Source organism: Oncorhynchus mykiss, chromosome 28 (assembly GCF_057628025.1).
Source record: "Oncorhynchus mykiss isolate SJ-2025 chromosome 28, ASM5762802v1, whole genome shotgun sequence".
In the NCBI taxonomy this organism is placed as follows: domain Eukaryota; kingdom Metazoa; phylum Chordata; class Actinopteri; order Salmoniformes; family Salmonidae; genus Oncorhynchus; species Oncorhynchus mykiss.
Window position 1 is genome coordinate 20,824,010 of NC_143049.1, and position 17,799 is coordinate 20,841,808.

Below are 17,799 nucleotides of genomic sequence, written 5' to 3' on the forward strand. Positions count from 1 at the left end.
TTCAAGAATCATTGGGTACATTACTTTATAAGTCCAAAAACTGATGTAGCAACTGATGATAGACCCTTTAATTCATGAGGAAGTACAGTATGTAGCATCATCTAACGCTAAGATACAGGAATCTATACTGTATTGGAATGTATTGCCCGGGATTGACCAGGATTCTCCTTTTCTCATCAGCTCTTTGACGATCCGACAAGTTTAAGCAGAATTGTCATAACAGTTCATCTGGTGGGTTTCCTTTATGGGTAAAAGAAACTGGACAAGTAATCACATTTGTGGAGGCCGCAGAGATGCTATTTACCCTCCATAACCTTTAAACATCCTTCTCAGATAGAATGCAATTATATAGTAATGCATTATTCATAATCTAACAACCATTATGGCAACAGAATTATTCTTTTCTTGGGGGGGGTCACAGTTGTTTTCAAAGGAGTAAGTACACACACATCTCCCTTAATTATCTTGCTGTGAATAAGCAGCACAGTAGGAATGTTTGCAATGCAGCATATTGTGTATTATTGTAGGTGGGTGTGGAATAGTATTATGGGCTGTTAAGACTTATTGTCAAATTCAATGAAATGGAAGTAGTGTCATGACACATTATCATTTCAATATGATATATACGACATAGTGTGAGTTAATGGATAAGATCTTACTTGATTATCATTATTCCTGAACATGAAACCATGATTAATATTGTATTGTAAAAATAGCCCAGTAATTCAAATAGGAGTCCCCTCATCGCCTGTTATTATTAAAGACATTAAGGAACGATTTCTTGTTACTTTTTTTATGGAGCTGGGCTCTCCTGGGAATTGATCAAGACTGAGCGGGAAACAAGACCTTTTCACAGCTGATTTATAAATCCCCGGGAAGTGATAAAAAGCTGCACACCAAAGCATTTGGATCCAATTATCATTCATAGAATGGTGTTGTTTCCCAATTAAAAGTTGCTCTGGTCCTCTGATGTAGTTTTGGGGAGCTGTACACAAATTTAGAATGGTTAACTAAAGAAAGAGTTGAAAGACTGTTGGTTACTGTTCTAGTGCCCATATTCAGAAAGCGTCTCAGAGTAGGAGTGCTGATTTAAGTTCAGTTTGGCCTTTTAGATCATAATGATCATGATAATATGGACTGAGGGGACCTAACTGATCATATATCAGTACTCGTACTCTGAGATACTTTATGAATACTGACCCAGAGACTTACCGCAATGGTACTAAGGAGACAACTCCTATGGAACCGGACACATTATACATCATGACACACAACTTGCATATTAATTCACTTATCCAGAATCATTGACCTTTATTTATCAATAAAAATATACACTAGGGAAAATAGTCTCCTTTTTTAAACAACTTCAGGATTTTGGGGGTTTGTTTTTCTCCAAAAATGTTAATACTTTCCCCCACTTCACTTGTCAGAGCCCAGTGTAAAATTACAGTCAATTCCACAACGAAACAAGTTGTATAACTCAAATTAGCTCTGTATTGTTAGGTTAACCTTTAACGGGATTGAAGAGGAGAGATGTTTTACAGGGCTATGGTCTGTTCTGTCTCAGAGAGTTCTGTCTCGAACAGCCTGGACAGTGTGTGACCCTCCGGCTCCCAGTCCTCCAGGTCACTGTAGCTGAGTTCAGGGGGCAGGACCTGGGCCAGCCCCAGAGAGCTGACCGACCCCGTGGGAGAGCCACGGCCCTCGTACGAGTAAGTCTGGAGGGAGTCATAGGGTGGCCCGCTGGTGTCCCTGTCAGCTTCCACCACTTTCTGTCTAATGACATGGTGCATATCCTCTGTATCCAGCAGAACCAGGGATGGGCTCTGGGGCCCACAGGCCACCAGCCAACCCTCTGTCCCAGGCCTTACCTCCCGCCGCAGCCTCCTCCGTTCCGCCCCGGCGGGGTTCCGCAGTGCTGCGATGTCAAACGCCTCTGTGTCCTCCTCGCCCCCGCCCTCGTCGTCGTATGTGACCACGTTCTCCCGGACGTCCTCCTCAGAGATGATTAACGGTTCCTTCTTGCCCTTTTTGCTCCGCAGGATGACAAATAGCACCACGATGGCTGCAGTACAGGACAGAGGAGAGGGGACAAGACCACAACGACTTACAATATGTCATTACAGGCTCAAAATGCACACCCTATTCTCCAATGCATCGATTTGAGAGTGGAATTGTGGCCTTAGCTGCTGGAAACAAATCAGCCAGAGTTACTCCTGCAGCTGGTGTGAAGCTTTTCATTATCTCTACCTCAAGGCAAGAAGGTCTCTCTCTCTCCCCCTCCCCCAGCTCTGGAGTGTGGCTCTAAGCGGCTGACTAAACACATACACGGGCAAGGATATCTCTCCTTTCCCATCTCTATCCCTCCCACTTTCTCCCTTCCTCTTTCTCTTTCCCCCCCTTCTCTCCCATCTTCTCTTTCCTACCATGCCATCTCAACCCGCTCTCTTGTCTCTTACCCAGCAGGATGATGATGCAGAGCAAAATGGCGATGAAGGCCCCGGTGCTCAGGCCTGCTGTGGAGAGGAAGGCCGGGACTCGGCAGGCCTTCACCCTGCTGCTGCCACCTCCTCCTCTCTGGCAGACACACACCCGGAGGTTCAGGGTGGAGGTGCTGCTCAGGACAGGCTCTCCTCCATCCTTCACAACCACAGGAAGTTGGTAGAGATCCTGCTCCGATTGGCTGAACTGACGCCTCCGCGCCATGATGCTGGCAGTGTTGTCTGGAGCAGAATGACAAAATTTAAAATACACTGGATGTATAATTGTATTGACAAAAAGTCCCTATAAGTATTGATACAAACATTACTACAAAATGTAGTGTATTTTCGTCATTTTATCTACTTTTCCAAAATATACCATCTAAAGGAACGTTGCCCTGACCTGTTTTCCCCCTGAAATAACATATGCAACCACAGAGAACAGAAGACCAGTACAACAAATAACTTGCCCTGAGATATGGGGAGTTTTCTCCAACATTGCAGAGGATGCCCATAGTTCCCCATTCATTCCCACTGCTATCTATTAGAAAAGACTGGGGACAGATAGCGACTGCCTCTTCAGGCTTTATTAAAACCGGCCAACAGTATTCTATCCAGCCCAGCACGGCTGTTGCCATAGCTTTTCTCATTCTGGAGAGGCTCTAGCAGATTTTCATTTTCACGGCCCAGAGCCACGCTTTTGTATGCACAATCACGGCCCTCCTCTTCACAATACAGATTCATTTTCCCCCAGGCGCACAGAGCCATGATAAAGCATGTCACTTGGGATGGTAAGAGACAGGGAAAGAGGGGTGGGGGGAGTAGGAGGGGCCAACCTTCTGGATATCAACAAATGTATTCCAACAGAGCGAGCCCATGGGAAGGTGCATAGGAGGAAGCGTTCATTTACATAGGATTCCTATTGGCATGCAGGGGCGCTGGCCCACAAGCTTCAAGTCAAAATTCATTACTGTACCTCCTCGCCCACTGAGAGGAAGCAGGTAAACAAAAAAGACCCAATATATCTCTCCTTCATCCTCCACTTGGGAGACAATAGAATATAAAGCCACCTCCCAGCTTCTTTCTTCCTCCAAATGATTATGATTACAGCAGAGGAAATCATAGATGATTATCTTTCTCTCTAACACATCCTGGAGAGTAAGCTGCTGTAGGTCTGTAAAATTCTACCTCATTCACAAGGCATTTCTGGCAATATCAATCATGACTATCAGTTGGTGAACGTCAGGAAATCATCCAGACTAACCCCAGGGCACTGATTATATATTAAATAATTTTGGAAATCAAAACCTTTCAAAAGCAAAGCATAACAACCACATCTACGAGATTCCACAGCCTGAGGGAGCTAGAGTATCCTACTACCACCCAATCAGTGCACTGATGCAGCAGTGTTCCTTTTAGCTCTAGCTGAGGAGTACTACCTGGTGCTCCTGTGTAAACATAGGCATAATGCACATCAGTGGAAATGTGGTTTCACTGAACAAGCGCCTGAGGGAAAACAGGGCCAGTCGGGGAGGGGATAAAAGCTAAGTGTGAGGCTACACCACCATCGAGAGCACAGAGCGCTGATACAAAACTCAGAGGAAGCTCACTGTCTCTGTCTGGCATCTTTCAGGTTTTTGTCATCCGTCTTGGAAGTCTACCTTAATCTCGAGATTTTCCCTGATCTGCCAATGGAGCTATTGAGCTTTCAGACAAGGAAAAAAATTAAAAAACAGTGTTCTCTCTGAATTCAGCCAAGTAGCTTTAAGCTAAAATAAGGACGAGGAAAATTATTGTCTGTTACCAAGGAAACACCCCTGCAGGTCCTTCGCTTTTATATTAAAATATGTCTCGAGGGAGGAGAAAGTGTAAACGGGGCTGTTAGACAACAAACGCCACTAGATATATTTGTGTTTGTAATGCCACTCCAGAGTATCTGACACAAATATCTGTCCACACCCAGAATCCCTGGTGGTGGTTGAACAAAATGTTGTGCACATTTTTTTAATTGCCACACAAAGCCACAATAGCCAGCCTACCTTCGTTATCCTTCAGGGTGAAATTAGGATTGACTGGAAGGTCAATTGGCAGGGCAAACGAGAATCGGCCATTTGCAAAGTTGTCCTTGTCTGATGGCCTCACTGTCTGGATCACCTGTCAGAGAAGAGGGAGAGGAGTTTGGGGAAGAGAGGGAGAGGGAAATGGGTGTGTGTCTATATGTATGTACAGTATATATATATATATATATATATACTGTATATATATATAGTACCAGTCAAAAGTTTGGACACACACATTCAAGGGTTTTTCTTTATATTTAGTGTTTTCTACATTGTATAGTAAAGACATCAAAGCTATGAAATAACACATATGGAATGATGTTGTAACCAAAAAAAGTGTTAAATCAAAATATATTTTATATTTGAGATTCTTCAAACTAGCCTCCCTTTGCCATGATTACATCTTTGCACATTCTTGGCATTTTCTCAACCAGCTTCATGAGGCAGTCACCTGGAATGCATTTCAATTAACAGGTGTGCTTTGTTAAAAGTTAATTTGTGGAATTTCTTTCCTTCTTAATGCGTTTGAGCAAGTCAGATGTGTTGTGACAGGGTAGGGGTGGTATACAGAAGATAACCCTATTTGGTAAAAGACCAAGTCCATATTATGGCAAGAAAATTTCAAATAAGCAATGAGAAACGACAGTCCATCATTACTTTAAGACATGATGTTCAGCCAATGCGGAACATTTCAAGAACTTGAAAGTTTCTTCAAGTGCAGTCGCAAACACCATCAAAAGCGATGATGAAACTGGTTCTCATGAGGACCGCCACACGAAAGGAAAACCCAGAGTTACCACTGCTGCAGAGGATAAGTTCATTAGAGTTACCAGCCTCAGAAATTGCATCCCAAATAACTGCTTCACAGAGTTCAAGTAACAGACACATCTCAACATCAACTGTTCAGAGGAGACTGCGTGAATCAGGCCTTCATGGTCGAATTACTGCAAAGAAACCACTACTAATGGACACCAATAAGAAGAAGAGACTTGCTTGGGTCAAGAAACATGAGCAATGGACATTAGACCAGTGGAAATCTGTCCTTTGTTCTGATGAGTCCAAATGTGACATTTTTGTGAGATGCAGCAAAGGTGAACGGATGATCTCTGCATGTGTGGTTCCCACCGTGAAGCATGGAGAAGGTGGTGTGATTGTGTGTGGGTGCTTTGCTGGTGACACTGTCTGTGATTTATTTAGAATTCAAGGCACACTTAACCAGCATGGCTGCAACAGCATTCTGCAGCGATACGCCATCCCAGCTGGTTTGTGCTTAGCGTGACTATCATTCGTTTTTTAACAGGACAATGACCCAACACACCTCCAGGCTGTGTAAGGGCTATTTGACCAAGAAGGAGAGTGATAGAGTGCTGCATCACATGACCTGGCCTCCACAATCACCCGACCTCAACCCAATTGAGATGGTTTGGGATGAGTTGGACCGCAGAGTGAAGGAAAAACAGACAACAAGTGCTCAGCATATGTGGGAACTCCTTCAAGACTGTTTGAAAAGCATTCCAGGTGAAGCTGGTTGAGAGAATGCCAAGAGTGTGCAAAGCTGTGCAAAGGGTGGCTACTTTGTAGAATCTCAAATATAAAAAATCTATTTGGATTTGTTTAACACTTTTGGTTACTGCATGATTCCATATGTGTTATTTCATAGTTTTGATGTCTTCATTATTATTCCACAATGTAGAAAATAGTAAAAAAAACTTTTGACTGGTACTGTATATATATATATATATATAATATACATAATATACAGTACCAGTCAAAAATTTGGACACACCTACTCATTCCAGGGTTTTTCTTTATTTTTTATTATTTTCTACATTGTAGAATAATAGTGAAGACATCAAAACTATGAAATATATATATATATATATATATATATATATATATATACACATAGTACATTATGTACTGCTCCACAAGCAGCTAAATATAATAGGAATAAGTTAAGTAAGTCAACTCACAATATACTTTCGTATCATAGTAAAGACTATCTGACTGAACAGGTCTTTAACCCTCCCTCCCTTTCTGTTAGCTATTCCATTAGCACGTGCCATTGTTCCACATGCAGCCTTTTTCCAGACAGGAGTATAGATCTGAGCTAGGGCATATGAACTGTCTCTAACAGCATTGTTCCTGATGTATTGTCAGTTCATAAAAAAGACTGGCTTCCTTCAGCAGGTGACCTGAGTGAAAAACTCTCATATGGACAATTCACGAATTGTAGTGGTTACCAGGTCCATGCACAGATAGGAGTCTACCTGTGCCGATGTAACAGTATTGCTTCCATCCCTCTCCTCGCCCTAACCTGGGCTCGAACCAGGGACCCTCTGCACACAACGACAACAGTCACCCTCAAAGCATCGTTACCCATTGCTCCACAAAAGCCACGGCCCTTGCAGAGCACGGGGAACAACTACTACAAGGTCTCAGAGCAGTTGACGTCGCCGATTGAAACACTATTAGCGCGCACCACCGCTAAATAGCTAGCCATTTCACATCGGTTACACATTTGCCCTCCCACTCGCCAAGTGACCTTTTGGGTGGTGGTATATACGTATATGTGGACACCTGCTCGTCGAACCACTTTGCTGCTACAACAGCCTTCAGTCTTCTGGGAAGGCTTCCCATTAGATGTTGGAATATTGCTGCAGGGACTTGCTTCCATTCAGCCACAAGAGCATTAGAGAGGTCAGGCACTAAATTTGGGTGACTAGGCCTGGCTCGTAGTCGCCGTTCCAATTCATCCCAAAGGTGTTCGATGGGGTTGAGGTCAAGGCTCTGTGCAGGCCACTGCTCCAGAGTCCAATGGTGGTGAGCTTTACACCACTCCAGCCGACGCTTGCATTGCGCATCGTGATCTTAGGCTTGTGTGTGGCTGCTCGTCTATGGAAACTAATTTAATGAAACTCCTGATGAGCAGTTATTGTGCTGAAGTTGCTTCCAGAGGCAGTTTGGAACTTGGTAGTGAACGTTGCAACCCAGGACAAACAATTTTTATGCATTTCAACACTCGGCAGTCCCGTTCTGTGAGCTTTTGTGAACTACCACTTCGCCCGTTGTTCCTTCTAGAAGTTTCGACTTCACAATTACGGCACTTACAGTTGACCTGAGGCAGCTCTAGCAGGGCCAAAATTTGACTAACTGACTTGTTGAAAGGTGGAATCCTATGACGGTGCCACGTTGAAAGTCATTAAGCTCTTCATTAAGTCCATTATACTGCTAATGTTTGTCTATGGAGATGGTATGGCTGTGTGCTTGATTTTATACACCTGTCAGCAATGGGTGTGGCTGAAATAGCCGAATCTACTAATTTGAAGGGGTGTCCACATACTTTTGTATATATAGTGTGTGTTATGAATTGCAGCCTTTTTTTCATTTCAAGCTCCAGCCCTCTGAATGGTCTCTGCACGGCCCTGGTGGCAGTGGTGGAAAAAGTACCCAACTGCCATACTTGAGGAAAAGTACTTTTCAAGTATCAAAAGTAAATGTAATTTCAAATTCATTTTTTATTTTACGGATAGCCAGGGGCACATTCCAACACTCAGACATAATTTACCAAGAAGGAGAGTGATAGAGTGCTGCATCACATGACCTGGCCTCCACAATCACCCGACCTCAACCCAATTGAGATGGTTTGGGATGAGTTGGACCGCAGAGTGAAGGAAAAACAGACAACAAGTGCTCAGCATATGTGGGAACTCCTTCAAGACTGTTTGAAAAGCATTCCAGGTGAAGCTGGTTGAGAGAATGCCAAGAGTGTGCAAAGCTGTGCAAAGGGTGGCTACTTTGTAGAATCTCAAATATAAAAAATCTATTTGGATTTGTTTAACACTTTTGGTTACTGCATGATTCCATATGTGTTATTTCATAGTTTTGATGTCTTCATTATTATTCCACAATGTAGAAAATAGTAAAAAAAACTTTTGACTGGTACTGTATATATATATATATATATAATATACATAATATACAGTACCAGTCAAAAATTTGGACACACCTACTCATTCCAGGGTTTTTCTTTATTTTTTATTATTTTCTACATTGTAGAATAATAGTGAAGACATCAAAACTATGAAATATATATATATATATATATATATATATATATATATACACATAGTACATTATGTACTGCTCCACAAGCAGCTAAATATAATAGGAATAAGTTAAGTAAGTCAACTCACAATATACTTTCGTATCATAGTAAAGACTATCTGACTGAACAGGTCTTTAACCCTCCCTCCCTTTCTGTTAGCTATTCCATTAGCACGTGCCATTGTTCCACATGCAGCCTTTTTCCAGACAGGAGTATAGATCTGAGCTAGGGCATATGAACTGTCTCTAACAGCATTGTTCCTGATGTATTGTCAGTTCATAAAAAAGACTGGCTTCCTTCAGCAGGTGACCTGAGTGAAAAACTCTCATATGGACAATTCACGAATTGTAGTGGTTACCAGGTCCATGCACAGATAGGAGTCTACCTGTGCCGATGTAACAGTATTGCTTCCATCCCTCTCCTCGCCCTAACCTGGGCTCGAACCAGGGACCCTCTGCACACAACGACAACAGTCACCCTCAAAGCATCGTTACCCATTGCTCCACAAAAGCCACGGCCCTTGCAGAGCACGGGGAACAACTACTACAAGGTCTCAGAGCAGTTGACGTCGCCGATTGAAACACTATTAGCGCGCACCACCGCTAAATAGCTAGCCATTTCACATCGGTTACACATTTGCCCTCCCACTCGCCAAGTGACCTTTTGGGTGGTGGTATATACGTATATGTGGACACCTGCTCGTCGAACCACTTTGCTGCTACAACAGCCTTCAGTCTTCTGGGAAGGCTTCCCATTAGATGTTGGAATATTGCTGCAGGGACTTGCTTCCATTCAGCCACAAGAGCATTAGAGAGGTCAGGCACTAAATTTGGGTGACTAGGCCTGGCTCGTAGTCGCCGTTCCAATTCATCCCAAAGGTGTTCGATGGGGTTGAGGTCAAGGCTCTGTGCAGGCCACTGCTCCAGAGTCCAATGGTGGTGAGCTTTACACCACTCCAGCCGACGCTTGCATTGCGCATCGTGATCTTAGGCTTGTGTGTGGCTGCTCGTCTATGGAAACTAATTTAATGAAACTCCTGATGAGCAGTTATTGTGCTGAAGTTGCTTCCAGAGGCAGTTTGGAACTTGGTAGTGAACGTTGCAACCCAGGACAAACAATTTTTATGCATTTCAACACTCGGCAGTCCCGTTCTGTGAGCTTTTGTGAACTACCACTTCGCCCGTTGTTCCTTCTAGAAGTTTCGACTTCACAATTACGGCACTTACAGTTGACCTGAGGCAGCTCTAGCAGGGCCAAAATTTGACTAACTGACTTGTTGAAAGGTGGAATCCTATGACGGTGCCACGTTGAAAGTCATTAAGCTCTTCATTAAGTCCATTATACTGCTAATGTTTGTCTATGGAGATGGTATGGCTGTGTGCTTGATTTTATACACCTGTCAGCAATGGGTGTGGCTGAAATAGCCGAATCTACTAATTTGAAGGGGTGTCCACATACTTTTGTATATATAGTGTGTGTTATGAATTGCAGCCTTTTTTTCATTTCAAGCTCCAGCCCTCTGAATGGTCTCTGCACGGCCCTGGTGGCAGTGGTGGAAAAAGTACCCAACTGCCATACTTGAGGAAAAGTACTTTTCAAGTATCAAAAGTAAATGTAATTTCAAATTCATTTTTTATTTTACGGATAGCCAGGGGCACATTCCAACACTCAGACATAATTTACAAATGAAGCATTTGTTTTTGGTTAATCCGCCAGATCAGAGGCAGTATGGATGACCAGGGATGATCTCTTGACAAGTGTGTGAAATTGATCATTGTCCTGTCCTCTTAAGCATTCGACATGAAACGAGTAAAAAATACATTATTTTCTTTAGGACTGTAGTGAAGTAAAAGTAAAAGTTGTCAAAAAATCAGTTGTAAGTACAGATATCCCCCAAAACTACTTAAGTAGTACTTTAAAGTATTTTTACTTCAGTACTTTACACCACTGCCTGGTGGTTAATCACCTGGCTACTGTACCTACACTCCACTATAGCATTGTCAGTCTATAAGAAGCATTCCTAAACTTTTGGTAGGATACAGTAATACACTAAGCTTTGGAAATACAGAATTAGCTGTCGAGGCAATGATTGTGTGTGGCCCTAAAAAAAGTACAATTAGTTCTCAACTAAATAATAATTGACTTCCTTTCGATGAACATAACAACATATTTTACCATACATCAAGCCAAATTTCCTGAAAGTTACTTTAATTTAATGTAATTTGTTGCAGTTTTGGAAAAAGAGCCTCGGCATCTTAGCATGCATCATCTGTCGCCTTCAGCCAGCTAACTGATTATATGCTGCAGCCTGTTTAGTAATCTTCATTCAAGGGGAAAAATATGAAGAGAGAATGCTATTGCGATGTGAATCTGAGCAGTCGTGGTTTGCTGGACACGGGCCAAATTTGAATGCGAGATGATAAACATTTTCTGCAATCTGGCTCTGTTGCGCTTAATGCAGCTCCTATCTGCTTGTGGAGAAATTGGTACATGCTGAATAATTTATGGGTTCAAGAGGCTGCAAAAGTCTGCAGCACCACAGATAAATCCATTCCTGATGGTGTCAAACACACAACAAAGGCAGAGAGGGTATGTGTGTGTACTGTGTGTGTGTCTGTGCGTGTATGTCTGTGGGAGAATGTGTGTGACTGCATGCATGTGAGTTCGTGATAAGAGGTTTTAAAAGACAACAGTTGAAGAAGGGAGAATATGATCTCACGGGAGAGAAGGTGGGAGAGAGAGGGGGTGTAAAGTGGAAAAGAGCTGAAAAGATGGAGGGAGGTGTGTTTAATGAAAGATACTCACCTGTCCTGCCCTGGAGGTTTCACACACAATGATCTCATCATCTCTTGCTATGTAGGGAGCGTTGTCATTTACATCCAACACCTGGATTGTTATAGGAACATGGCTGACGAGACTCGGATTGTCTGAAAATAACAAACAAAAAAACTGAATAGAACACTTATATTGCATAGCTACTGTCTGTATAAAACACATCTAATAACCCCCTATGTAAAACAAATCTAAAAAGCACATCACAAGCCATAGTTACGTTACAGCCTTATTCTAAAATTGATTAAATAGTTGTTTCCCCTCAATCTACACACAATACCTCATAATGACAAAGCAAAAAAAAAATTGCATTTGTTGCAAATGTTTTCAAAATAAAAAATGTATATTACGTTTACATAAGTATTCAGACCATTTACTCATCTTTGGCAGTGATTATAGCCTCGAGTCTTCTTGGGTATGACGCTACAAACTGGGCACACCTGTATTTGGGAAGTTTCTCACAATCTTCTCTACAGATCCTCTCAAGCTCTGTCATGTCGGATGAGGAGCGTCGCTGCACAGCTATTTTCAGGTCTCTTCAGAGAGGTTAGATTGGGTTCAAGTCCAGGCTTTGGCTGGGCCACTGAGGGACATTGAGACTTGTCCAAAAGCCACTCCTGCGTTGTCTTGTCTATGTGTTTAGGGTCGTTGTCCTGTCCTGAAGGTGAAACGTCGCCCCAGTCTGAGATCGTGAGCGCTCAGGAGAAGGTTTTCATCAAGGATCTCTCTGTACTTTGCTTCATTCATCTTTCCCTTGATCCTGACTAGTCTCCCAGGCCCTGCCGCTAAAAAAACATCCCCACAGCATGATTCTGCCACCACCATGCTTCACTGTAGGAATGGTATTGGCCAGGTGATGAGCAGAGCCTGGTTTCCTCCAGACGTGACACTTGGCATTCAAATACTTCAATCTTGGTTTCATCAGACCAGAGAATCTTGTTTCTCATGGTCTGAGAGTCTTTCAGGTGCAAATTCCAAGCAAGCTGTCATTTTCCTTTTCCTGAGGAGTAGCTTCCATCTGGCCACTACCATAAAGGCCTGATTGGTGGAATGCTGTAGTGACAGTTGTCCTTCTATAAGGTTCTCCCATCTCCACAGAATAACCCTGGTGTTTGTCAGAGTGACCACCTGGGTCCCTTCCTTGACCAAGGGCCTTCTCCCCTGGCCAGCACTAGGAAGAGTCTTGGTGGTTCCAAACTTCTTCCATTTAAGAAAGATGGAGACCACTGTGTTCTTCGGGACCTTCAATAATGCAGACATTTTTTGGTACCTTTCGCCAGATCTGTGCATCTACACAATCCTGTCTCGGAGCGCTACCGACAATTCCTTTGACCTCATGCACTGTCATCTGTGGGACCTTATATAGACACGTGTATGCCTTTCCAAATCATGTCCAATCAATTGAATTTACCACAGGTGGACTCCAATCTAGTTGTAGAAACATCTCAAGGATGATCAATGGAAACAGGATGTACTTGATCTGAACTTCGATTCTCATAGCAAAGGGTCTGAATACTGATTTAGGTCATGTATTTCAGTTTCTTTTTGTTTGTACATTTGCAAACATTTCTAAAAACCTGTTTTCACTTTGTCATTATGGGGTAGTGTGCGTAGAATGATGAGAAAATAATAATATTTAATCCATTTTAGAATAAGGCTGTAACGCAACAAAATGTGGAAAAGTGAAGAGGTCTGAATACTTTGCGAATGGACTGTATATACAGTTGAAGTCGGAAGTTTACATACGCCTTAGCCAAATACATTTATACTCAGTTTTTCACAATTCCTGATATTTAATCAGAGGAAAAATTCCATGTCTTATTTCAGTTAGGATCACCACTTTATTTTAAGAATGTGAAATGTCAGAATAATAGTAGAGAGAATGATTCATTTCAGCTTTTATTTCTTTCATAGCATTCTAGTGGGTCAGAAGTTTACATACACTCAATTAGAAATTAGTAGCATTGCCTGTTAAATTGGTTGACTTGGGTCAAACGTTTTGGGTAGCCTTCCACAAGCTTCCCAGAATACATTGGGTGAATTTTGGCCCATTCCTCCTGACAGAGTTGGTGTAACCGAGTCAGGTTTGTAGGCCTCCTTGCTCTCACACAAAATGTGTTCTTCCCACACATTTTCTATAGGATTGAGGTCATAGCTTTGTGATGGCCACTCCAATACCTTGACTTTGTTGTACTTAAGCCATTTTGCAGCAACTTTGGAAATATGCTTGGGTCATTGTCCATTTGGAAGACCCATTTGTGAGCAAGCTTTAACATCCTGACTGATGTCTTGAGATGTTGCTTCAATATATCCACATAATTTTCCTACCTTATGATTTTGTGAAGTGCACCAGTCCCTCCTGCAGCAAAGCACCCTCACAACATGATGCTGCCACCCCCGTGCTTCACGGTTGGGATGGTGTTCTTCGGCTTGCAATCCTCCCCCTTTTTCCTCCAAACATATGGCCAAACAGTTCTATTTTTGTTTCATTAGACCAGAGGACATTTCTCTAAAAAGTACAATCTTTGTCCACAAGCTACTTGCAATTGCAAACCGTAGTCTGGCTTTTTAATGGCGGTTTTGGAGCAGTGGCTTCTTCCTTGCTGAGCGGCCTTTCAGGTTATGTCAATATAGGACTTGTTTTACTGTGGATATAGATATTTTTTTACCGGTTTACTCCAGCATCTTCACAAGGTCCTATGCTGGTGTTCTGGGATTGATTTGCACTTTTCACAACAAAACTTGTTTATCTCTAGGAGACGGAACACGTCTCCTTCCTGAGCAGTATGACAGCTGCGTGGTCCCATGGTGTTTATACTTTCGTACTATTGTTTGTACAGATGAATGTGGTACCTTTAGGCGTTTTGAAATTGCTCCAAAGGATGAGCCAGACTTTTTCTGAGGTCTTGGCTGAATTATTTTGACTTTCCCATGATGTCATGCAAAGAAGCACTGAGGTTGAAGGTAGGCCTTGAAATACATCCACAGGTACACCTCCAATTGACTCAAAATATGTCAATTAGCCTATCAGAAGCTTTAAAGCCATGACATCATTTTCTGGAATTTTCTAAGCTGTTTAAAGGCACAGTCAACTTAGCGTATGTAAACTTTGGACCCACTGGAATTGTGATACAGTGAATTATAAGTGAAATAATCTGTCTGTAAATAATTGTTGGAAAAAATACTTGTGTCATGCACAAAGTAGATGTCCTTACCGACTTGCCAAAACTATGGTTTGTTAACAAGACATTTGTGGAGTGGTTGAAAAATGAGTTTTAATGACTCCAACCGAAGTGTATGTAAACTTCCGACTTCAACTGTAAATATTTCTGTCCAGTGTTCATGTCAGGCAATTTTAGCGCATGTGATGTTCATCCCTCTTTTGTCAGAGTATCTCTCCATCAATTAAGGTTCCATTCCCACTGAGCCTCCATCCATTGGTATATCTCGTGTTTGTCTGTGTCCTGAGGTTCGCCATGTTACCTGGCGACACTTGAAAGGTGACCCGGTCACTTAACTATACTATACTCCCTTTCATCATTGGATAAGAACCGGCAGCTGCCACTTCACATTCTGTCACTTGTGGATTACATATACACATCTGATCCACTACCACACAGACTTAAGGGTTCCTTGAGGATCAAATCAAATGTTATTTGTGCCGAATTCAAAAGGTGTAGACGTTACAGTGAAATGCTTACTTACAAGCCCTTAAGCCTTTAAGAAAATACAGTTAAGAAAATATGAACTAAATTAACTAAAGTAAAAATAAATAAAGGAACACAATAACATAACAATAACGAGGCTATATACAGGGGGTACCGGTACAGAGTCAATGTGGAGTCTATATACAGGGGGTACCGGTACTGAGTCAATGTGGAGTCTATATACAGGGGTACCGGTACTGAGTCAATGTGGAGTCTATATACAGGGGGTACCGGTACTGAGTCAATGTGGAGTCTATATACAGGGGGTACCGGTACTGAGTCAATGTGGAGTCTATATACAGGGGGTACCGGTACTGAGTCAATGTGGAGTCTATATACAGGGGGTACCGGTACTGAGTCAATGTGGAGTCTATATACAGGGGGTACCGGTACTGAGTCAATGTGGAGGCTATATACAGGGGGTACCGGTACTGAGTCAATGTGGAGGCTATATACAGGGGGTACCGGTACTGAGTCAATGTGGAGTCTATATACAGGGGGTACCGGTACTGAGTCAATGTGGAGGCTATATACAGGGGTACCGGTACTGAGTCAATGTGGAGTCTATATACAGGGGTACCAGTACTGAGTCAATGTGGAGGCTATATACAGGGGGTACCGGTACTGAGTCAATGTGGAGTCTATATACAGGGGGTACCGGTACTGAGTCAATGTGGAGGCTATATACAGGGGGTACCGGTCCTGAGTCAATGTGGAGGCTATATACAGGGGGTACCGGTACTGAGTCAATGTGGAGGCTATATACAGGGGGTACTGGTACTGAGTCAATGTGGAGGCTATATACAGGGTGTACCGGTACTGAGTCAATGTGGAGGCTATATACAGGGGGTACCGGTACTGAGTCAATGTGGAGGCTATATACAGGGGGTACCGGTACTGAGTCAATGTGGAGGCTATATACAGGGGGTACCGGTACTGAGTCAATGTGGAGGCTATATACAGGGGGTACCGGTACTGAGTCAATGTGGAGGCTATATACAGGGGTACCGGTACTGAGTCAATGTGGAGGCCATATACAGGGGCTACCGGTACTGAGTCAATGTGGAGTCTATATACAGGGGGTACCGGTACTGAGTCAATGTGGAGGCTATATACAGGGGGTACTGGTACTGAGTCAATGTGGAGGCTATATACAGGGGGTACTGGTACTGAGTCAATGTGGAGGCTATATACAGGGGGTACCGGTACTGAGTCAATGTGGAGGCTATATACAGGGGGTACCGGTACTGAGTCAATGTGCGGGGTACCGGTACTGAGTCAATGTGCGGGGTACCGGTACTGAGTCAATGTGCGGGGTACAGGTTAGTCGAGGTAATTTGTACATGTTTGATAGGGGTAAAGTGACTACGCATTGATAATAAACAGTGAGTAGCAGCAGTGTAAAAACAAAGGGGGTGGGGGGGGGGGGGGTTCAATGCAAACAGTCTGTGTGGCCATTTTATTAATTGTTCAGCAGTCTTATGGCTTGGGGGTAGAAGCTGTCAGGGATAGGGGGCAGTATTCGGAAGTTCGGATGACTGACATGCCCAAAGTAAACTGCCTGTTACTCAGGCCCAGAAGCTAGGATATGCATAATTGGAAGTATTGGATAGAAAACACTCTAATTCTAAAACTGTTAAAATAATGTCTGTGAGTATAACAGAACTGATGTGGCAGGCAAAAACCTGAGGAGAATCCATCCAGAATTTTTTTGTTGTTGAGGTGACCACCCATTGAAATGCCTGTCTATGGGAAAATCAAAGGAAATCCTGCCAGATTGCAGTTCCCATGGCTTCCACTCAACGGTCTTTAGAAAGGGTTTCACGAGCCTCCCGGGTGGGGCAGTGGTCTAGGGCACTGCATCGCAGTGCTAGCTGTGCCACCAGAGACTCTGGGTTCGAGCCCAGAACTAGGCGCACAATTGGCCTAGTGTCGTCCAGGTTAGGGAGGGTTTGGCTGGTAGGGATATCCTTGACCCATTGCACACTAGTGACTCCTGTGGCCGTCCAGGCGCAGTGCGCGCTAACCAGATCGCCAGGTGCACAGTGTTTCATTGGTGCACATTGGTGCGGCTGGCTTCCAGGTTGGATGCACGCTGTGTTAAGAAGCAATGCGGCTTGGTTGGGTTGTGTTTCGGAGGACGCATGGCTTTCGACCTTCGTCTCTCCCGAGCCCGTACAGGAGTTGTAGTGATGAGACAAGATAGTAACTACTAACAATTGGACACGACGAAATTGGGGAGAAAAGGGGGTAAAAGGGGAAAATGCTTGTTTTTTTTTAAATTAGCTAGAATTTGTAGTTTCTCAAGGTGGCTCTCATTTTGCCTGTGGTGCGCGTGCATGAGGGCTCGCACTTCGTTATTTATATCCGATATTGAACACACTATTCTCCGTCTTAAATTGTATAATTTATTTACATATTAGGGTAAAAGAGGATTGATTAGAAATGTTGTTTGACTTGTTTGGACAAAGTTTATTGGTAACTTTTGGGATTCCTTTGTATGCATTTTGAACGAGTGGAACAGGTGGATTACTGAATCAAGCACGCCAACTAAATAACTTTTTTTGGGTTATAAAGGACTTTATCGAACAAAACTACCATTTGTTTTATAG

The 17,799-nt window shown here is 43.0% G+C and overlaps 1 protein-coding gene across 2 annotated transcripts in view; it reads right to left on the reverse strand.

The window, feature by feature from the left end:
- Nucleotides 1-1,282: 1,282 nt before the first annotated feature.
- LOC110508701 (cadherin-18-like) overlaps nt 1,283-17,799 on the reverse strand; it is an 80,748-nt gene continuing 64,231 nt past the window's right edge. For both annotated transcript variants that reach the window (XM_021589429.3, XM_090225291.1), the window contains exons 9-12: nt 11,454-11,575; nt 4,520-4,634; nt 2,460-2,723; nt 1,283-2,065 (exon numbers count right to left, since the gene is read on the reverse strand). In XM_021589429.3, coding sequence (XP_021445104.3) covers nt 1,539-2,065; nt 2,460-2,723; nt 4,520-4,634; nt 11,454-11,575 — 1,028 coding nt within the window. In that variant the 3' untranslated portion in view covers nt 1,283-1,538. The remainder of the gene's footprint in view (nt 2,066-2,459; nt 2,724-4,519; nt 4,635-11,453; nt 11,576-17,799) is intronic.